The sequence below is a fragment of the Cygnus olor genome, chromosome 20 (assembly GCF_009769625.2).
Source record: "Cygnus olor isolate bCygOlo1 chromosome 20, bCygOlo1.pri.v2, whole genome shotgun sequence".
Taxonomy (NCBI): Eukaryota; Metazoa; Chordata; class Aves; order Anseriformes; family Anatidae; genus Cygnus; species Cygnus olor.
The window spans coordinates 10,894,008-10,917,228 of record NC_049188.1 but is presented as its reverse complement, the minus strand read 5'-3'; the positions used below and the strand labels follow the sequence as shown (position 1 = coordinate 10,917,228).

Genomic DNA, 23,221 nt, shown 5'->3' with positions numbered 1-23,221 from the left:
TGTAATTGACTTGTGATTACACCTGTTTCTCTGCCTTTTCTTAAGTGACTTGTCAATTTCTGCCTTTAAGTGAGATGCTGTTCTGTTTTGAACATAGGCCTTGCTAGTTCTTCACCAGTTAGACAGCATTGATTTGTGGAATCCTGATGCACCTATAGAAACATTCTGGGAAATTAGGTAAGTTCACTCCTGTAAATTAGAGCAATAGCTGTTTTGATTTGTCTTCTCTTTTGCAATAGCTGTGAATGTTTTGAGAAAGCTATACAACATTGGCTTGAATCTGCAGTCAAAATGATTTGTTTTCTGATGACAAAGTAATATTTTCCTTATATTTCTTCCATTTAACAAAAAAAAACATAACAAATGTTTTGCTGGCTTTCTTAATGACTTTCTTCAGTCTGTTGTTAAGGTATAGCAACAATTATTCGTGTAAAAGGTTAAAGACTTGCCCTGCATTCAAGTGTTTATTGTTTGAACTCTGTTTTATCCTCTGTGGGCTGAGGGAGGGTAATGCAAAGCAATTCTAGCAGTGTGGATTTGCTGATCTTGACTCTGAAGCCCTCACCTAAGGAAGGTAGTAGTTTGCCCTGACCTGTGGTCTCCATTTGTCTTTGTTATGTATCTAAGGAATTTTTATTGGTTAAAGTCATCTTGCTTATTGTAACATCACAGCAGCTGTTGCAGTTGATTTCTTGGAGAATATTAAAAAAAAAAAAAAAAAAAAAAAAAAAAAAGTTCCAAAATAATCAGTTACACAAAAAGCTGAACCAAAAAAATAGGTAACTCAGAATTCTAAGAATTGCATGAGCTAAACAATTTAAGAAAAATATTTGGTGATCTAATCTGATTTGGTACAGGTGTTTGTTTTAGAAGAAAGGGAATTAAAGTCTAGAAGGAACACTTTGATGAGCATCAACAAATTGGCCTGCATGACTGCTAAATGTGGCTCAAGGGGCTTATTATGGGTTAGTTTGGGGGCTGAGTCCTACCTAGATGGGCAATAAAACTCATTACTGTAATTTCTAGTAGTAGAAATGAGTTCGTGGTCTGTTCGGGCTGGGGGAAAAACCCATTAAAATTGACACTAATTTGGACCCTTTGGCAGTTTTAACAGAGAGTGTGAGGCCTGAATGGATATGAAGAAGGAACATCCCTAGATGTGTTCCTTCCAGAACAGAGTTGAGACACGTTATCAGAGCAGTGTAGGTAAACTTGTACTGCCACTGTCTGTGCTGTATCTGTTCTGTGGATAAATGGAGGACTTCTGAATCGACAGCCCTGGAGTCTGGACTTCTAACAAGTACCCAAATTGCTTAACTTCCTCTAGGGAACTATAGAGGCCAGTTGGGCGGTGGGAAGGGTCAGAGGGGTTTTGTCATTTAAAGTACACACCTATATTATATCTACTATACATTTTAAAAGAAGATGCTAGCTTATCTGTAGGATATTCATGCTCATTGTCTATTTCTATGTAAAAAGTAGTAATACCTTTATCAGATATTTTATTATTAGATGATAAAGCTAATGCTAAATTTCATTTTGCTGCAGTTCACAAATGCTTTTTTATATCTGCAAGAAACTAACCAGTCATCAGATGCTCAGCAGTACAGAAATCCTCAAATGGCTGCGAGAGATTCTCATCTGTAGGAATAAATTTCTTCTAAAAAATAAAGTAAGTAAACATTATTACCTATCTTTTGGGATCATTAAAATGAATTGGTCTCTGTTTTGTTACTGCTTTTATTTATAAGGTTACTTTTATGATGGAAAGAGATTTAGTAGCTACTAAAGAACTAAAGTAGTTCTTTACACTTAATTGCATTTAAACTATAATTATGTTTATGTTGGTATATATTCTGTGGAGTAAAACCAAGAAGCCTATTGGGATTTTGGGAGGCCCCAAGGAAGGAAGAAAAAGGCATGATGGTGTGCTTATATCGAGGTAATACGTTTTGAAGATGACTCTCAAAATACTTTACTTTCTTAAGGGGAAATGTCATTCTAAGATACCATTAATATGGGTAAATTTATAAAGCCCTCTGAGAACACTTATGTGAAAGGTGCTGTGTAAATGCTGTGTAAATGTGACAGCAGTTCCTGAACTGCATTGTTTTAAAAGATAAGGTGATTAATTATTTTTCTTTCCTCTCTTTACAGCAATCAGACAGAAGTTCCTGTCACTTTCTCTTCCTTTATGATGTCTCTGGAGGTGGAACTAGTCAAATGTCTCTTGACCATGAGGAGATGAAAAGCTGTACTCCGGGAGCCACCCTCAGGAGAGGGAAAGGGAATTCTTCCATAGTAAGTAATATAGGATAATAATAATTATTAACATTTAGGGATAAGAAATTATGTGCAAGTAGAAATTAAATCACTGGGGGTAATTTTTAAAAATATAATTGATTATTTCTGAGGAGGAAAAGGCATACTACTATGTGCTACTGTTCTCTTTCTGGTCAGTAATAAGCTGTAACATGCGTAAGTTTTGAATCTAATATGCTGGTTAGTAATGAATTTCAGACTTCTAGAAAGTTGCACTTTTTTCACGTTAAAAAGTTGGTGAATCCTTTTTTCTTAGGATCGCACATAGCATCTCTACATATTTGTCAGTTGTTAATAAATCTGAAATCTCACTTTTTAATGTATTGCATCCAGTCTGAATAAACTGGGAAAGATCATAAAGTCAAACATTTCAGTAAAGTATACCCTTTGACAGACAAGTCTAGTGTTTAGCTGCAGGGAAGAGTGAAGAGGGTATTTAGAACATCTTTTATGAGCCAAAAACTTCATTCTCTTTTTTAACATACAATTTTTTGTTATCAATAAGACTTTGCTAAGTATGTGGTTATCTTTGTGGAAGGAGCAGTTTCTTGCCACTGTGTTTGTGCAACAGCATATACAGTAGAGTTCAGATGTTGGTTAGGATTGTTTATTTCTACTAGAATGAAAGCAGGTTTGAAAAACAATTTGGATTAAGAAAATTGCCATATTCCTAAGCAATATTACCGAATTTGGAATTCTGTGTTTCCCAAGGAAAGTACAGCAGGATGCAGTGGAACACCTATTTGTCGCAAAGCCCAAACAAAATTGGAAGTCGCTTTATACATGTTTTTGTGGAGCCCGGATATTGAGGCAGTCCTTGTGGCAATGTCCTGTTTCCGTCACCTGTGTGAAGAAGCAGATATCAGATGTGGAGTAGATGAAGTTTCAGTTCATAATTTTTTGCCAAACTACAACACTTTCATGGAGTTTGCATCTGTTAGCAATATGATGTCAACAGGTAAGAACGAGTCTTGGAAAATGCCTTTCTACCTGTACAATAAGACTTGTTTGGATTTGAGTTCTTTAAACAAGTTTATATTCTTGATTTGGTTGTAACTCCTGCTTTCACTGAAATATCTTAGCCATTGAAACTGATGGAAAGAGTAGGGAATTTGGATAACTGTTCATGAGGATTTAAAAGTGTAACAAGGAGAATCTTTCTAAACACTTTAAGGGGATATGTTCCTCTTTAATAATTACTTTCAATTATCTCATATTTGATGTAGGTGGCTTTTCAAAAATTTGTTTGATAAATGTTCTGTGCTTGTTTGTAGGGAGAGCAGCTCTTCAGAAAAGAGTGATGGCATTATTAAGACGCATTGAACATCCAACTGCAGGCAACACAGAGGTAAATTTTCTTCTAAATTTCTGTCCATTTTATGTGTGTTTTTTTTCTTTCTTTTTTTTTTTTTCTGAACACAGAAAAGACTGTTGCTACGAGTAGTTTTGAATTTAAATCTTGACATATCTTATTTTAGGCCTGGGAGGATACACATGCAAAATGGGAACAAGCTACAAAGCTAATCCTTAACTATCCAAAGACCAAAATGGAAGATGGGCAGGTGACTATGATTTTTTCCTTAGGTTTAACCCTGTAGAAATTCAGAGTAACTATTTAAGCTTATGTATTTCATGAAATTTCATTTTAATCTGGAAAATGAGTTGTATAGGAGGACTTAAGCTCCATGAAAATATTCCAGAAATTAAGTCCTCTGTGCTTACTGGTAAGAGAACAAGAGAAAATTTGACTTAAATTGCTGTAAGGGAGATAGCTGAGTTTAATAATTGGAAAAAAAAATAGTGAAAACTCCAGAATACTACTAGAGAAATTATAAAATCTCTTTCACTGGAAATTTTTTAAGAAAAAAAAAAAGCTGCTGACTGTCATGACTTAAATATGTTTTGTCCTATTACATAACAGGGAGTCATCTAGGCAACCCCTTTCAGTCCCTTTTTAACTCTGTTTCTTCAAATTATTTAAAAATAGCTCCTCTGGATAGATTTTCATTCATACCGTAAGATGAAAACCTTAGTAAATTGTTGAGATGGAATTAAAATGGTGGGATATGTTATGACATATTTCTAAATTCTGGTCTCTCTCCATTATTTATGTTTAATTGAAAAGATTTCATCTTCAGTCATTCTTTTTCAGGTTACTGAAAGTCTTCATAAAACGATTGTTAAGAGACGAATGTCGCATGTTAGTGGGGGAGGTTCCATAGACTTGTCTGACACAGATTCTCTTCAGGAATGGATCAACATGACGGGGTTCCTATGTGCTCTTGGAGGAGTGTGCCTGCAGCATCGTAGCAATGCAGGATTAGCAACCTACAGTCCACCTATGGGCCCAGTCAATGAGCGTAAGGGCTCCATGATATCTATGGTATCCACTGAGGGAAATGCAGAGACTCCTGTTAGCAAATTCATAGATCGATTATTGACTCTGATGGTCTGTAACCACGAGAAAGTGGGACTTCAAATACGGACTAATATTAAAGATCTGGTGGGTTTGGAGTTGAGTCCAGCACTTTATCCAATGCTGTTTAACAAACTGAAGAATACCATCAGCAAGTTTTTTGATTCTCAAGGACAGGTAAACTGTTGATATATTCCTTCACTTGTGTATTTTAAAAATTATCGGTCTTGTTTTCCACATAGGTAATTGAAATGGGTTATCTGTTCATGTTTTCTACAAAAAAAAAAAACTGCAAACGTGATTGTATTTGAGAGCATGCGTCATACAATTATCGTATTTGATTCCAGGCTATATTTAGCATAAAGTAATTAAAAACATTCTTGAATTCTTAGTAAACTCTCAGAGTACAGAACCAGTGAGAATGTTCTCAGAATCTTTAAGGTTGGTGGTGTTGGCATATTTAATGTTGATATGTATTGGAATTCTTTTGACTAGGTGATTCTAGAAAAATATTTGTCTGTTAGATTTTCTGCAGTGTATTTGATGAAAACACACTTTTTTTTTTTTGAGTTAACTGCAAACAGGAAGTTAACACTAGAAACTTTCTTCCCATAGGTTTTGTTAACTGAGACCAACACACAATTTGTAGAACAAACCATTGCTATAATGAAGAATTTGCTTGACAATCATACAGAAGGGAGCTCAGAACATCTTGGACAAGCTAGTATTGAGACAATGATGCTAAATCTGGTTAGGTGAGAAACCTGGTTAACCTTCTGTACAAAGTTACATGTTTATGGAGTGAAGTAGACGCTTCTAGTTTTATATCTTTTCTGCTTTCACCCATGGAGAAAGAAGTTGATCCCTGTTCTTACTGTTCTGACAACTTCAGTAGTCATAAAGATTACTTAAATGATAGCATAAAGTAGACTTCTTTTCTTCAGAACCAACCATTCCATACCTCACCCCCTTTCCTGGAAGTATTTCTGTTTTCTTTTCTGTACAATAGTGGTAGTGTTTAGAAACCAGATGAAGGGCAGGTTTCTGTTCGGTTTTATGCCAATCGGAAACCTTTTTGACCTCAAGAACCTTGGTGCTGGTCTTCAGCTGATGTAAGGCTTGGTTTGCTCACTTGGAAAATACATCAGCCCAAACACTTGCTAACCCACTATGCAAGTCAGTTGTGTCAGCCAATGTGTAGATTATGACACAGACCTGAAAAGATTTCACATGTGTGCACCTCGTTTTGTACAGCATGAATTATTTACTTTTTGCTTTTTATCTTCAGGTATGTGCGTGTGCTTGGAAATTTGGTACATGCAATTCAAATAAAAACTAAGCTCTGTCAGTTAGTAGAAGTAATGATGGAGAGAAGAGATGACCTTTCGTTTTGCCAAGAAATGAAATTCAGGTAAGAAAGCAATTTAGACATAATAAAACGTCTAGGGCAGTGTAATGTGGACAAATATAATTTTGGTTACATGTTTAAAAAAAAAAGAAAAAGAAAACTTATGACGGTATATTTATTTCTTTTACTTTGTCTTCAGGTTTAATAGTTTAGAATCTAGTATTGCATTATAATTTTATTTTGAATGTGGGGATACTAAACGTGTGTAAAAAAATGATACAGAGTGGGGTATTACTTGGTACAATAAAATTCAGTTAATCTTCAGTATCTGGTGGTTCAAATATGAATTTGTAATACTAAGTGCAAACAGTAGTGGGTGTGGGTTATTATTTAGGGGGAAAAAACAGAAAAACAAAGCTAGCAGTTTTACGTTTGTGTATCTATATTTAATTCACAGAAACAAAATGGTAGAATATTTGACAGACTGGGTTATGGGAACATCTAATCAAGCAACAGATGAGGATGTAAAATGCTTGACAAGGTAAGAAAGGATACTAATAAATTGCTTCTAAAGTTGCTAACAGTGTTCCAGATATCATTTGATATCCACAGATCAGTTGGATTATGTGGAATTTCTGTAGTGGTAGTAATTTTAAAGAAAAGATCAAAATTGAAACTTAATTTTTTTGTGAGCAGCAAGAAAATTGTATTTAATGGTTAGCTCTTGAGGGTTCTTTTAAAATGTACAGATTTTTATTTAAATCTTTTTAATGCTATTTCTGATTTAGTGTTAGAATTGCTTGTTTTATTTCCTAGAACTATGTCTTCATATGATACATTATGAAGAATAAAATTGTCAAAGATTATAGTGTTGAATTCATACTTCAGTTTTTTTTAGTGAAAACATTGCTTTTTAGTAGTAATCCTGTAATAATGTGTTGCTTGAAGCTGTACCACAGAATGTGATTGCTATTTTCCTGATGGACACGGTTTAAAGGTTGAAAAAGGTTTAAGAAACAGTTTAACAACTGATTCTTAAAAACTTAAAACTTTTTTTCAGAGATTTGGACCAAGCGAGTATGGAAGCAGTGGTGTCTCTTCTTGCTGGGCTTCCATTACAGCCTGAAGAAGGAGATGGTGTTGAGTTGATGGAAGCCAAATCTCAGTTATTTCTTAAGTAAACAGTGACTTTTAACTATTTCTACTATACAGTGTCTCAGAGTAGATGCACTTAGTAGATATGACTTTTACTACCAACTAAGTTTTTTCTTCTAGCAGAAGTAGAGATTACCTTGTATAGATGCCATTTCACAAATATCTACCTAATAGGTTTATGAAAGCATTTTCATTTAGAAAATAATTACTAAATTTGTCTTTGTTTCCCCTTAATACAGACGTATCCTTAGTTCGTGGGAGGGATTAGCTGGGTTTGAAATTGCATTTTCATCCATGAAATTTAAAATCTCTTTCAAGACAGTTGTTTGTAAACGCACACCAGTGGAATTTGTTTGCTTTGTTTGTGGGACTTATATATGAGTTTTTAGGGCAATGCCTCCTAGTTCTTACAACGTGTTCTTTGAAAGTTTAGACTGTGCTACAGGGAAGATTTTCTGGGGGGGTGGACGGGATCTTTTGGGAGGCTTATGGTCTATTTGCTTTTGTATGCAAATCTTTCCAGACTGTTGCCTTTGCAGAATCTGTTTTAACTGTCCAAGTCTATCTTTTTCTTTAGATATTTCACACTGTTTATGAACCTTCTAAATGACTGTAGTGAAGTTGAAGATGAAAGTGCACAAACAGGTGGCAGGAAACGTGGAATGTCTCGAAGACTAGCTTCGCTACGACACTGCACTGTTCTTGCTATGTCAAATTTACTCAATGCAAATGTGGATAGTGGTCTTATGCACTCCATAGGTAAAGTAATTGGATAAAGCTATGCATAAATGAATACATAATGAAGACATTGGTATTTGATTTATTTTTACATTTTCCTTAGTAGTTATGTTTTTTTTGTGTTGTTTTTTTTTTTTGTTTTTTTCAGGTTTGGGCTATCATAAAGACCTCCAAACAAGAGCTACCTTTATGGAAGTCCTCACCAAAATTCTGCAGCAGGGAACAGAATTTGATACATTAGCAGAAACAGTGCTAGCAGATCGGTTTGAGAGATTGGTGGAGTTGGTTACAATGATGGGCGATCAGGGGGAGCTCCCCATTGCTATGGCTTTAGCCAATGTGGTGCCTTGTTCTCAGTGGGTAAGTTAATTCATACATTTTATTTCCTAAGTGTTTTGAAAATAATAAGACTTAAAATAATTAGGTCAAACATTTTGGGGGTGTAAGAATAGCCTGCTAAAGAGAGATTAGACCTACCTTTCGTAATAAGTAGCCTTTCTTAGTATATTCTCAGAAAGTATACTAAATCCAGCTGCAAGAGATCGTGATTATCAACAGTAGTTTTATATTAAATTTCAGTTAATGCCTGGGAGCAATTTTATATACAATTATTATAATAAATGCATTTGTTTTGATTGATGTTATTTATTACAAACTGTGTGCTGTAATGCAGACGAACAGAACTGTATTTACTCCTCAGATTTAACAAGATGAATTGTTTTTTGTTATACAGCAGAATAAATGCTTATCTGTCTGGACTAACCGTTATGAATTTGCATGAGTGGTTATCGTGAGAAATTTTTAGGCGAACAATAGCATAGGGAAAATTTAAAACAAGATTGTGCATGCAAGATTCCATAACAAATTTAAAGCATTAGTACAATCTTTGACTCACTGCTCAGATGACCATTTCCTGCTTCTTTTAAGGATGAGCTAGCTCGTGTCCTGGTCACACTCTTTGATTCCCGTCACTTGCTCTACCAGCTACTTTGGAATATGTTTTCAAAGGAAGTTGAACTAGCAGATTCCATGCAGACGCTCTTCCGAGGAAATAGCTTAGCTAGTAAAATAATGACTTTCTGTTTTAAGGTATGTTACCTAACCTTTCTCTCTGCTACATAACAGATCAGTAACAGGAAAAGTTTAGTAATATAAAAATACAAAGCTATGAGTCTCTGGTGTTAAGCATTGGTTTAAATGAATCAGATGAAAATAGTGATGAGTTTCCTTTGGGACTCAGTTAAAGTTACTCTTAGCTCTCACATGCATTTCTTAAAAGCAGAACTCCCTAAACTTTCAATGTTTGAAATAATACTTGTAGATCTCTTATGTTCAGGCCCAACTGAAAAATACAAATCCTTCTGGAACTAACCTTTTGCCAAGACTTCCTGAGTCAACCAGTTAGGCTCAAGTTTGCAGTTACTCCTCTTGAAAGTTTCCAAGGCAATAAATGTTTCATCTTGATTAGTCTGTGTATTCAGTATTGTGAAGAAAACTGATTGCAGTAAAAAAAAAATGTTTGCAAGATTTGTACATTTAAACAGACAAATATTATTAGATATTTAGAAAGCGTTACTTGATAAAAACAGCTAAATATATTTACAGATTTATGTTACTTCGAAGTCTTGTCATAAATAATCTTCAACCATAGTAAGTCTTTTTAAACTTATGACTACCTTAGTTACATGAGTGATTTGGGGTGTAGTACCAGCTTGAAGACGGTTTCTAATGGTCTTCTATTTAAAGAGGAGAAGACAAATTCCAAGGTCTTTCATTTCAGTTTAAAATGTTGTGTAGTGCTGTACAAACGGAGCTGGGTTGTTGAGTCAGTGGGCTCTAAGAAGGATTTCCATCTGGTTATTAAGTTGACCTATCATTTTCTCTAGATTGAAAATTAAATAAGATACTGGTAGAAGTTGATCACAGTTGTGTTTCGGAAGTGAGTCTTCCAGAACACCAGTTTTACAGAAATCTGGCTTATGCCAAAACAAATCAAGTGTTTTCAGGCTCTCATAACGTACAGAATTTTGGAGTGTTCCTGTGGGTTGCTCTGTTAATCTGGCCACATATTCTGATTTTCTTTTTTCAATAGGTATATGGTGCTACATATTTGCAGAAGCTTCTGGAACCTTTATTAAGGACTGTGATCACGTCCTCCGAATGGCAGCATGTTAGCTTTGAGGTGGATCCTACAAGGTTTGAGATTCAAGGCGGGGGGGAGCAAAAGTATTTATAAACTTGTCTCCCAGTCATTGTGATTTCCTTTTCCTTGTTGTAAATATTTTTCTCATACTTTCATACTTTTCTGCTCCTCACTTCACCAGACACGTTCATTGTATCTACCAACAGTCCTTATACCCAGGGAGAATTGTACAGAGCTGTCCAACACATTGAGATGAGTTCTGCTGCATGTCCTCTAAGCCCTGAGAGAGTAAGGAAGACAGAGAGTCCTTACAGAACCTCTTCTCCTACTTGCTACTGCATACTTCTTGTAGGCCACTAATGTGGGGGTTTTCCACTAGTACCAGAAGGCATCTGCTTTAGGTCATTGGATTAGTTAGAGAAGCAAGTTGGAATGCATGCATATTGTAATATTTTTTTTTGCTTTAATTTCTCATATCACTTCAAGACTTGGATTTAGTAGCTGTTCTGTTGTTTTGAATTCTCTTTAACTCTTGAAAAATTTTCAGAATTCTTCTTTTAAGTAGTTTGCCAAAAGATAGGCTTTATTTTTAATAGTTTAGCTGTCAAACAACTGTGTCTATCTCAGAAATTCCTTTCACAGAAACCATCATCAAACTGATAATGCAAGCCTCTTGGAATTATGAACACTTGTCTTAGTATGGAATGATGGGAGAGAATCCAACTTACAGCTGTCTGTTTATTACTAAGTTTTGAATGACCTTGTATTTGTCACTTATGTAATCTAAAATATTGATGGAATCTTTTGCGTGAAAGATTGTAAATATTTCTGTAAGATTTTTATTTACCTTGTGGGATAAAGTTACTACTGAAAATATAAGCATAGTCAGTAGGATTTGATTGCTGGCTATACATTTATGGGTCTCTTTCAGATTGGAGCCTACAGAAAGCCTTGAAGAGAACCAGCGGAGTCTCTTGCAAATGACAGAAAAATTTTTTCATGCAATCATTAATTCTTCTTCAGAGTTCCCACCACAACTTCGCAGCGTGTGCCATTGTTTGTACCAGGTATGCTTGCAATGGTTGCCTGCCCCTAAACTGGGGTTTGTTTTTACAATTCTAGCAGTTTGTATCTTGGTCTAGTAAAGGGTGCATAGTGGGCATTTCTTAAAGAATGTTGTCAGAAGTTTGTTTAAGAACAGGGATCTAAGCTGAAGGACTAAATGGTGTTTTAGGCCTTGGGTTGGCAGTTAGGAGGTGACTGAAATGTTATTTTTTTAAGGAATTGAATCATAGCTAAGAACTCAGACCTAATAATCTCAGTGGGAAACTATAGATTAACTATGGAGGTAATGGTTATACTTGCTTTCATCAGTTTATCACACAGGCCCTCAATAGGGAAGGCAGCAAAAAGGAAAAAAAAAAAAAATCTGTTGGGTTGACAGAATGCAAAACCGTGTTTTGAATACAGAAGCATTATACTTGTTTTATTTCTGCTTTAATTGGTCCTATATAAAGTTAACTTATTAACTTTATACCTCTAGTAAACATCAATTTTATGAACAAAATAGCTACTTGTGCAGTTACTGATTTTACATAGTTGTTTTCTGCATGAAAATCGAGGCAATTCCTTCACGCGTATTTATTTCTGCAGTAATTTTTTCCAAAAATTGTCTCTGAAATCTATTATTCACATCACTGCACCAGGAATATTATTCGGTCTTCCAGTACAGGTGGACACAATCTTACACTTTACATCTTTTATAGGAAAACAGGTTAAAAGATTGTAAGATTCTTGTACAGAAAACAACAACAAAACTGTATGGCTTTCAGTGGCACCAAACTAGCTGCTAAAATTCCAGTAGCTGCTGCTAAAATTCCAGTAGGAGATGGATATTCGTGCTGCCTGAAGAACCTGTAGGAAATACAGTTTGCAGTCCTTCTGGAGGAGGCTGTCGCGGAAGGGCTGTGCACAGCAGAGTTTGTGAGCTGCAGTCTCTCCGTGTTCTGAAAGAGCTATTGTTGGCCTTTCTGCCATGAAGTCTGTATCTCGGGTCTGAAGTAAAGCGAGGAAAACAGATTTTCTGAGCTATGTTTGGAAGGAGGTCATGCAAAGGAGCTATCATCAACCGCAGCCGCATGTGGGAGATCGCTGTGGAAAGTGAAAGCATCCGTGTCTTAGAGAAACAAAACTTTGAACTAATTATGAGTAGTACAAAAAAATTCTGTGCAATGTTAATCATTATTCTTAGCACTGTTAATGTTTTAGCAGCTATTAATAATTTTTGTAGTGAATACTGTTGTGATTTTCAGAACTTGGAAGTGAAGACCAGTGCATCATGTTGGGACTGTTGTGGATCTTGGGTTGTTGTCCTCAGCTGTTGGGAGGAATTAGGCGTGCAAATGCTGGCCTTTTGTTTATGCTGTAAACAGCTGGTGTAAATGGCTTCTCAAGTCACCTGGCTCTCTTTCCGCCTCTTGTTTTAACAGGCTGTATCCAGGTTGTGGAAGGTTTTTTTGTTTGGGTTTGTGTGTGTGTGTGTGTTAAATAGGGAAACGAGGCGGGCAGGTTGGTTTTCCTTCAGGATCAGATGGTCAGTCTTGCAGACACTGACTGCAAGTGGATGTGTCACTGAAAATCCCATGCGTGCTTGATTGTTGCTTCCATTATTTGCTGGTGGTTTGTCTTGGATATTTTCCTAGAATTGCTTTATGTGCAGTTGCTAGGGTGCATCAGACTTAGATCCATTGCAGTGATACTTTGCTAAAAATTCTTCCTATGCAAACCATTTTTAATTCTGACGTGAAATGGAGTTACTGGAACGTACTCTGCAATGGGGTGGTTTTCAGAGATTCTTCTGTGGGAGCATATCAATTCTATTGTTTTTTGCCTTTACATTGTTTCAGTTAAAAGGGTAATTTACGTGATTTTTCTTAATAAAGAGGGATGGAAATTTTACTTCCTTTAAATGCAGTAGCCTGATGAATAGAGTACAGATAAGAATGCTTCCAAAGTTAACTCTTTCTTTCTAGAAGTTACACAAAGTCAGAAGTTTGGTAAAGACAACATCAGTTAAATATTAACAGGTCTTGAATAAATTTGAGCTGTTTAAATTTAGCTTGGTTGGTGGAATAGCTTTCACTGACTTGCTTTTTTACTGTCACATTTTTAAGTTGTTAGAATTTTCTTCCAGTTCTTTTCTCTAAAGCTTATATATGAACTGTTGGTGTGTGCTCGTTCTCAAACAGCTAAATATTGCTAGCTTTCTATTGATAGAACTCCAGGCTTCACTTAGTATAGGGCTTTTCAGTGATGCTAGTTTATTCGTACAGCTAATATGAAAGATGTAGGACTGAGCTGCAAGAGCAAAATTCACCTCTTTGCAGGGCAGCAGTACATAAGGCTGATGTACTATATCTTTGCTCAAATCCTGTTGTAAAATACAAGAGAATGTGATGTTTTGTGGTGGGTCCTTTTGCCTTGAAATGAACATAATCAAGTCAGATGTCTAAATTTGGAAATTTATAATAAATTAGATGTAGATCTGCTGGCTTTTTTTTCCCTCCATTCTCCGCAGAATTATTTTATGTTATTGTTTAGCTCTCAAAGTAATAATTAACCATGATGAATCACAGATCTAACTAAACTGAAGGACACACAGAGAAACATTGGGAAGATTTAAAACTCTAAATTTATTTTTAAAGTAACGTGTATATCAAAGGTATAACACTTCACTAATTTCTACTATTAAAATTACTTTGGGATGGTGAAATACGTCTGAAAACTGAATATGCAATTTAATGCCCAATATTGTATATCATGAGCACATTAATGTGGTTTGACTTTTAATCTAGCCAGAAATAGTAGAAATGATTGAAACGCAACATTTGCTTGTTTTGTATTTAGTGCTTTGTAAATAAGATATAATAAAAAAATGTGGAATAGAACCTCCATCATCAGTCTTTAGTTTATATATTTCATTTTCTGTTGGTTATGTTTGTTACATTTTACTGTGTAATTTATGTACAAGTCAACATTGGTTTTTTGTTGCTGTATGTAGTTGGTGCTGTGACCTGTTTGTGCTCATCTCTGTTCTGTAGGCAACTTGCCACTCTCTACTGAATAAAGCTACCGTAAAAGAAAAAAAGGAAAACAAAAAATCAGTAAGTTTGGAGACCTTTTTACTAGCCATTTCTTTCAAACCACAACAGAAATCTTTTGCTGTTTATTCAAAACATCTTCACTTCAGTCTATTTGAACTCACTGTAAAATCATTCTACTAATTCTGGCACAAAATAGCTTTCATTTCAATTAACCCTGGAATTATTTTATATTTAAAATATTCTCTGTGTGCCTATCTGAGTAAACAAAAATACATCTTTAACATTACAGCTTAGCATTTAATATTCTGATTCCTCTACCCTTACCACCATCTTCCAAAAAAAAATAAAATGGAGAAGGAAAATATTTGGTTTGGGGGAAAATCTGAGTCTGTTTAGTTGCTTTAATACTTTGCTAGATAAAATGACTTCAGCTTGCATCCTGGGAGAAGAACAATTAACACATGGTTTGCTGAAAAAAGGCTCCTATGATTTATTTCTGATATTTTCTTTTGTTTGCCTTCTGACTAAGCAATAAAAAATTAGCATTTCTATTTATTTACTGGCGGAAGACGAGCAGATTTCCCATTTAAACTTACTGTGTTAAAGAAGAGTTTAGATGTATATATTGTGATAGGGTGGTATCGTTATAAGCTAAGGCTTACCCTTTTCTTTGACAGTGACCTCAAAATATAATGTATGAATAATACTGAGGCAGAATGGAAATTTAGACTTCTATTAAATACTCCCATATTTTTTGCTATAACTGAGCAGATTAGTATCATGTTGAAATGCAAAATCTGTGTGCAAAGTAATACTTTACAAGAAAATATTATAAATAATTGCATTGCAAGATAACTTGATTGAAGTTGCTACCGAACCATAATGATTCTTGACATGTATGCGCTAATGGCTTTTCCTGTTCAAAGAAGCATGATTTGAGATTGCACTAGTTATGTTTTGAAGTAGTATAGTAAGCTGGGAATTGTGTCTTATTTAAACAATTTAACTTCATATATGAAACTTGCTGCTAATTTTATTCCGTGAAATGGTAGAATCTGACATTATGATTAGTTGATAATTGGACAAAAATATACGTATAGATATTGAATATTCATAAGACACTGGCTACTTCGCTCTGGATCATTCTGTCTTTCCTTCTTTGGTAAATCTGTTGAGATATGATGGATCTGGAGAGTATTTCTTCAAATATCTCCCTCCCTCAAATTTAGATTACTGCTGAAACTTTAAGTCTTGTAATTCACGTTGATGGAGAGGGCCTTGAAAGTAATATTGAAATAGTTATTCAAATAAAAGACCTGAGAATTTAAAAAGAATTATCTGTTTGATTGGAAGGCTGTGTATGCCTGAATGTGAACATACGGCATTTGTCCACTTTACTGTCAGTGGCTGGAATTAACTGGTGAGCAACTTTGAAGTTTACTTTCTTAGCTTTGTACAATAGCTATTGTAGGAATTTCACCCCAGCAAGAAAGTTTGTATGAAAGCTGAAGTAAGCCTCGCCAGTGTCTGGATAGCCCTATCACCCCTTACCCTTCTTTCCTTCTCTTTCTTGATTGTCTTACAATACAAGACCTATAAAGCCAAGAGAATCCTACTCAAATCTATTGAACTTGTTTGCTATGGAAAGAATATGTAAAGTTGGACTGCCGTACAGGACTTTTCTCAGATTGCTTTCCCTTTTCTTTAATGCGAATATATTATTTATAATTCTCAACTTCATAGGTTGTTAGTCAGCGATTTCCTCAGAACAGCATTGGAGCAGTTGGAAGTGCTATGTTCCTACGGTTCATCAATCCTGCGATTGTCTCCCCTTACGAGGCAGGGATTTTAGATAAAAAGCCTCCACCAAGAATTGAAAGGGGATTGAAACTGATGTCAAAGGTGAATCAGTGTATATTTTTATTTGGCCATATTGTATGTTCTACCTGAAGTAATTCTGTTCTTCAATTGACAAGAATGAGAAAATTTAGTTAAACATTTTAGTTTTGTATAACAAAGATCACGCTTATTTAAACTGCAGTGTTATGTTTATAGATCATAGCATTACTTAAAAACAAAGAAACCAACATAACTTCAACAGTAGTGAGAATATCTTGATATTTATGAGGTTTATAGAAGTTTTGAAGAAGTAGCTTTTTTCCTATCTTCCATCTCAGGACTGGTACCATTTGGTATTACTTCCTGTGGGAAAAAAAAAAAAAAAAAAAGCATGGGGGGAGCTTAATGGTTCTGTACAACTTCTGTGGCCTTATGTATATTATCTAGTTTTAATTGTTGAGAAATTACGATTTTCTTCAAATAGGCATGTGCCTTTACACCTGTTTGTGATTTCCAGAAAAAATACTAACCCTTAATAAAGCACGCTTTTGAAAGATGATTTCTTTTCCTGGTTTAAACCCAAGTAAAGCTCATAAGTGAAATCTTTTTCTAGTGTTTAGAATTATGTAAAAGAAATTACTTTGTATTAGGTGGCTTGTGTGCCTTTTTTGTTTGTTTTGATGTTTCACAACAAGTTAAAATGGGTATTTCTGATAGTAAAGTTATACTGGCAGTCATAACAGTTAAGACATTAAGCCTTTACGTGCCTCTACCATCTTTTTATTATTTAGATACTTCAGAGTATTGCCAACCATGTCCTGTTTACAAAAGAAGAGCATATGCGGCCTTTTAATGATTTTGTAAAAAGCAATTTTGATGCAGCACGAAGGTAGGCCCTTTGGAATCTTTTGCAAAATTTTTTGTCATGTATGCTGTACGTGGAGATGTGTTCTTGCAGGCTTTTGACTTGCATTGGGTCTGCGTGGCAGACTTCCCTTACACAATTATGGCAATTGCTGCTTTTCAACTCTAGGTTTTTCCTTGATATTGCATCTGACTGCCCAGCTAGTGACACTGTCAATCACAGCCTGTCTTTCATCAGTGATGGCAACGTACTTGCTTTGCACCGGTTGCTGTGGAACAATCAGGAGAAAATTGGCCAGTACCTTTCCAGCAACAGGTAAAACTTCAGAAATATTATGGAGGGAGCTGCTGATGGGGAGTGAATATTTTGAATTATATTCAAATGCTTTTGCTGTTACTACTGAAAAGAATATGGTGGCTGAAAAATTCTTACCTCTGGATACTTCTTTGTCTTACCGACAACTCATTGCTGGGTGCATGTCTAAGATCTTTCTTGCCTGCTTTGCTGCCAGCCTTCTGTACAAGTGTATATTTGTCTGTCAATCTTTGTAAAAATTGATATGCATAATACACATTTTTCTCATTTCTTCAATGAACACATTTTTTAATTTTTAAAAGGAAATGTAACCCCTTCAAGGTAAGGAAGGGGACTAGGCAAATAATAATAATAATAATAAAAAAAAGCAAAACAGGAATTGCTGAATAAATAAAGACTTCTCTGTTAAGTAATAATGCTGTTTCTAGGGACCACAAGGCTGTTGGAAGACGACCTTTTGACAAAATGGCTACTCTTCTTGCCTATCTGGGTCCACCTGAGCACAAACCTGTGGCAGATACGCATTGGTCCAGTTTAAATCTCACTAGTTCCAAGTTTGAAGAATTTATGACAAGGTAATGAGATTATTGTGGAGGGGAAGCTCATTGTGGGTTAGTAGTTACTAAGACTCGAGCTTTCATTTTGAAGGAGGGTTTAAAAGGCTGGCTCTATGTACACCTGTTAGGTTTGTGAATAGAAGATTTTAATTTCAATAATTAAATTGAGAATTAAATCAGAATGCAGTAGCTTTTGTGATTTAACGGAGGTTCAAGATTTTATGAACTTAATGTTTCTGTTTAAAGATGCAAGTAAACAGTGTTTGGGTTTTTTGTTTTATTAAGGCAGTTGTGAAAAGCTGATGTCATGTACTGCTTTTTAGGCATCAGGTACATGAAAAAGAAGAGTTCAAAGCACTGAAAACATTAAATATTTTCTACCAAGCTGGGACATCAAAAGCTGGCAATCCTGTTTTCTACTACATTGCTCGGCGGTAAGGAATCTTTCACCTCCCCTGTCTAAAATAAACCTGTAAAAGCTAAAGTATGAAGTGTATATATGAAAGAGATGCAAACAAGACTCTGAAAGTAACTTATTTGCTGAATATTGGTGACAGCAATTTTGAATTGTGATCAGAACTAAATCAGAACTAGTTCTTCCACCTAGGAATATGTGAGTACCTGCAGAAGTATACCTGAGATTTTAAATTTTATTTATTTTTCACTGTTTGAAGTAAACTACATCTACACCACGTTACTATTAATCCTTTATCAGAGGTTTTAGCATCTTCATATTATGAAGTATAAAATTAATAACAAGCTAAAATAAGCAATAAAACTCCTGAAAAAAGTCCCCATATCCCATTTTAAAGAGTAATACAAGTATTTAGAAGTTTTATATATAGTAATCACCATAGTGTTGCTTCAGTTTGACCAATATGTTCTAAGTGAAAAATAATTCCATGTTTTTAGAAATGATTGAGATCTATGGGAATATCACTGGAGTGATAGGAAAAGCAGATGTTTAAGTGTGAACTTTTCAAAAGACTGTATTTTTCCAATACAGTAAAACTTTGAAAGTTCTAAGTCTTCCCTACTCTGGAAGGTAGTCATTCCTAAGAACAAGTGACATATGCTGCAGTACTGAATAATTTGGGAAGAGTATCCCAAGATTAGTATTAGTCAGTTTACAAATAAGTCACAATTCTCTGTTTAAAAGAAAAAAGTATATATATTTAATCTGTGTGGAATTCAAATAAAACAAGGCAATGAAGGTGCAACTACAGTAAGAATATAACTGAAACTTATATTTTAAATTTAGTTATTAAGTAACACCCTTTTAAAATCTGTGGAGTGAGGATGGGAAGTTCAACATCCCTAGATATGGTACTCACTATTACAAGTCATTCACAGACTTCATAAGAAAAGGAGAGTCATTGTGCTCACAAGTAACTGATGGGTGCAATCAAATCGGGATTGAAAACCGAGACTGTAGCTGTTACACCTTTTCTCTGAGCTGTGGTTGGTGGTGCCCTTGCCTTTGGTACTGGTGTCACTGTTGAGGTGCAGGCTGGCAGCAGGGGCCGCTGGTTTTGGCACCGGCGGGGTGGTGCTGCCACAGTCTGCAGAGTTCTCCCTGGTGCCAAGTCGGGTGCTGAGTCCTCGTGTCATTGTGGCGCTGGCTGATGCTAGCAGGTCTTGTTTGGATGTTGGCCTTCATGGTCAGATTGTTGCCATCGCTTTGTGTGCCAGCAGGGCTCTTGGTTTTGCTTCTGCTGCCATTGCCAATGTGGTTTTTGCTGATGGTTAGCTGAGTCAATGCTGGTGGAGCTGCCTGAGGCAGTAGTGCTGGTGTAGAGCTTGTGGGGGTACTTTGGCTCTCTGGGTGCTTCTGTTGCTGATGGGGTGCTGGTATGGGCTGCCAGTGGTGGCTGCTGCACCAGTGGGGTGCTTGCTTGCAGGACCATTGCTGATGGCGTGCTCATTACTGGCATGGTTAGGCATGGTTGTGTCCCTGGGGGTCATGAGCTGCTTCTTGGGGTAGGGCTGGGAGCACAGCTTTCGATGGTGATGCCGGTGCTGCTGTCCTTGTGTGCTCCGTGCTGGGGGTAGTTCTGCTGCTGGCAGCGGCAGTTTCATTGATGGCGCCGCTTCCAGTAAAAAGTGTTGCCGTAAGCTGAGGAAACGTCCTCAGTGGCAAACTTTCTGCAGACCCTTTGAGCTCATGTAAGAACAGGGGTACAAGCAGAGGAAAGCATTTCTTAAGCAGCGTATTCTGTTTGTATTGAACAACTTATGTAAATAGTCAATACATATTTGCAAATAAGGCATTCTTCAAATTTACTTATCTCTAGTGAAAATCATACCCAACATGAATTTAAGTTTTTTTCCAATTAACTAAAATTTTAAATCCCTACTTTTACTCACTCCTAGAATTTTTCATCGCATTCAGTATTACTTTTTATTCTGTGTTGTAGATTGACCTACAAACTTACTTTTCTAGAAAGTCTGTGCTCTGTTACACCATGTGACTTTTGTTGTTTCCCTTGGAAATTTTCAAATTTTCAAGTAGGGAACAATTTTAATAATCGGAAAATTTTATTGTTTTGCTACTTGATATAGTAACCATACCTTATTCCAAATTCAGGTTGAAGGCCAAAATAAACAGCAAGCTTTGAAGAACCTTTCTGAATATAACCTCTAACTTTATAGTTGTATTCTGCTACTTAAATATGGATTCCTAGACAGAATGCAATTAGAGATCCAACAAATGAGTATATCTGTTCACATTTTCATTGATTATGTTTTTGATTTTCAGAACAACAAAAAAAAAAACTTCTGATCAATATCAAATGTGGAAGGTAAAATAAATCTCAAAACTGTTTCCTTCTGAAATTTTGTGCTGCCATGCCAAAGGGTTTTTTTATGCTTAAAAAAAAAAAAAAGCCTTGCTGTCAAGCTGATAATGCAAGGAGGAAATATTTACATTCTATATTTGTTGCTGTAAAGGTTCTCAAACATTTGTTTTGCTGCTAACTTCTTAGAGAGATTTTGTGTAAGACGGCGCAAAGGTAGAATTAAAAATAAAGTGTAACATTGCATGTCCATTTGGCAATGACATTGTTAGGAGTGAGAGAAAAGAGGCCAAGCTTTCTGTCAGTTAATGAGTTCTTAACAAATCTGTAAGCTTATGCTAACCAAAGGAATACTAAACACACAGAAACTCTTTTTACAGTAAGTTTTGTTTTCTTACCCATTTCTATCTGAAATTTTCCCAACAATTTGTAGCACTGAATTAGAAACTATAGGAGAAAATGCTTATATGAGTAAACCTTTAGCTTTCTATTCCTTTTACTTGGGAAATAACTTGGAAAATTGCTTTCCTTTTGCTTGTCCCCTTTTATGCACTTTCAACACCCTTGACTCTTCAGAGTGGAAGAAAGCAAGATGAGTAGTGCCATTTATCGTCTGTCACAATTCTCTGTCTTTAAAAGCCTTACCATAATCCGCTGTCCTCTTTAAGGTTTTTGAATCACCTCTGGACCTATTGTGTTGGCTGAAGTGGGCTTTTACAAAATTTTTTATGAAACTAGTTTGCAGTATAAATGGCCATAAGAGTTTCTAACAGTAATTAACTTATATTAAATTAGATTATCTTGAATACCTTTCACGTTTACAGCAGTGGATAAGAAGAGCGATAGTTTATGGAAACCTTCCTTTTGCAACATCAGCGACAGTTGTTGAACCAAAAATGAAGGAATTTTGTGCTTGGACAAATACACATCTGCATATCTAACATTAGTTTTCAGAAAATATTGAACAGCATATGTCTTGTAGAATGACTTTATGGGGATGTCTGAATGCTCCGTGTAATTCGGTACTAGAAGCAGATTTATTGAACCATCAGTTTGAGCACTGCTTTTATGCTAGGCAGTAGAAAAAACATTACTGATGCCCTAAAGGTTCAGCTGGGATACAGAGTTGAAAGTGAAGTGAGTGTATGTAGTGCCAAAACTGAAGCTAATTCACCTATCTTGAAGTATTCCATTTGTTTCTAAGTTCGTTTTTTTCCCTAAAGATTCCCGAAGCTATGCAAACAAAGTTTAAAAAAAAAAAAAAAAAAAAAAAAAAACAGAAAAAGTGAAGTTTAAGGACCCATTTTTAAATGTTCTGTTGTGTAAGTGACTCATATCCTTGGATTATGAGTTTTGCTGAAGTTGATTTCTGCATAGGCTTATGAAAGGATATGGTTCTTGTGGACAGCATGTATCAGCTTAAATAACTGTGTTTTGAAAAGCATGCTGGTTGTTTTACACAACATAACTAACTTTATACAGTTGAATGTCAGTAGAATTTTAAAGAGTATGTAATGTATTATGTTCAGACCCCTTCTAAACTAATTGCACTGCTGTCAATAGTAAAAACAAATTGGGAAAACGCAGGAATAAAAATGGATGTTTGGAAACTCAGATTTTCTCCCAGTTGTTGCATTTGTTCACTGTTGTAGTTGAATAAGCTTGAAAAAATGTCATCCTTCTACTGCAAGTTAGCAGGATCAGCTAGAGTCACTTCATCTCTCCACACCCACCTGCATTTCTGGTCCATTCCTCAATTCTGTCAAAGTAATTTTGGAACCTGTTTCTCTGACACTCATGCAAATATGTATCACAAGAAAAAATATCTCCTTTTAAGGATAGATAAATACAGCCAATGCAGTCATGCAGGTACACCCATCTTTTCCTGCTTGGACATGAGCCTGCAGCTAATAAGACAGAAAATATTACACTTTTTTTTTGGGGGGGGGGGGTAAAGTCCCTGGTGTTTATGCTAGAATACACTGTCTTTAAATTCTCTTTAAAATTTGCTTGCTTGCCACCTTTTTCTCCTCCAGTTTTTCCATTGAATACTGTCTTATTTCATGTCAAGTAAAATAAAATGCCTGCATTGTTATCTTGTCCTGTTCAGACAAAAAATTAGGTATACATATGCCAAGAGTAGTGACAATCCATCTTCGCAAAGTTTACTCTGGCATTGATCCAGGGCATCCTTATCTATTCTGGGAAGACTTGACATACAGTGTTTTCTTCATTTGGAGAGCAAGGAATGGTTATTTCACCTGTAAAGAAAGAATTTCTGGAAATAAGTTGGTACAAAAGCATGCAACACATGCTTGCTAGGTGTAGAGCCCCTATTGCCTTTTCTTTAAAAGCAGAAAAATGAAATTATCCACAGCTGGCTAACTTAACCGGAGTGTTCAGTCTCTAAGGAAGCTTACAGGCATGGTGGTTATGACTTAATAATGAGTTCATATGGAAGTGATTTTTGTAAAATATGTTGGTGTTTCAGTGCTAGAAACTACTTCGATATTTGGAGCAGAGGCCTAGAAACTGTTTATATAAATCTGTCATAAACAAAAATTACCTAGAAGCTATTTTGTGCTTCTTTCAGCATTTGGGACCTTGACGTCTTACTGTTAGCTG

The 23,221-nt window shown here is 35.7% G+C and overlaps 1 protein-coding gene across 4 annotated transcripts in view; it reads left to right on the top strand.

The window, feature by feature from the left end:
* NF1 (neurofibromin 1) overlaps nt 1-23,221 on the top strand; it is a 100,188-nt gene that overhangs the window by 27,199 nt on the left and 49,768 nt on the right. For 2 of the 4 annotated variants that reach the window (XR_005813981.1, XM_040532549.1), the window contains exons 15-36: nt 98-177; nt 1,549-1,672; nt 2,158-2,301; nt 3,034-3,280; nt 3,597-3,670; nt 3,801-3,884; nt 4,475-4,915; nt 5,354-5,493; nt 6,027-6,149; nt 6,544-6,627; nt 7,147-7,263; nt 7,819-8,000; nt 8,128-8,339; nt 8,907-9,068; nt 10,072-10,175; nt 11,054-11,189; nt 14,223-14,285; nt 15,969-16,127; nt 16,856-16,953; nt 17,098-17,244; nt 17,673-17,819; nt 18,125-18,235. Coding sequence is in view for 2 of the 4 variants with exons in the window: in XM_040532549.1 (XP_040388483.1) it covers nt 98-177; nt 1,549-1,672; nt 2,158-2,301; nt 3,034-3,280; nt 3,597-3,670; nt 3,801-3,884; nt 4,475-4,915; nt 5,354-5,493; nt 6,027-6,149; nt 6,544-6,627; nt 7,147-7,263; nt 7,819-8,000; nt 8,128-8,339; nt 8,907-9,068; nt 10,072-10,175; nt 11,054-11,189; nt 14,223-14,285; nt 15,969-16,127; nt 16,856-16,953; nt 17,098-17,244; nt 17,673-17,819; nt 18,125-18,235 (3,179 nt within the window). In the remaining 2 variants the exon portion in view is untranslated. Of the gene's footprint in view, nt 1-97; nt 178-1,105; nt 1,203-1,548; nt 1,673-2,157; nt 2,302-3,033; nt 3,281-3,596; nt 3,671-3,800; nt 3,885-4,474; nt 4,916-5,353; nt 5,494-6,026; nt 6,150-6,543; nt 6,628-7,146; nt 7,264-7,818; nt 8,001-8,127; nt 8,340-8,906; nt 9,069-10,071; nt 10,176-11,053; nt 11,190-14,222; nt 14,286-15,968; nt 16,128-16,855; nt 16,954-17,097; nt 17,245-17,672; nt 17,820-18,124; nt 18,236-23,221 lie in introns of those variants that run through there. The other 2 variants (XM_040532551.1, XR_005813982.1) reach the window with 2 other exon arrangements.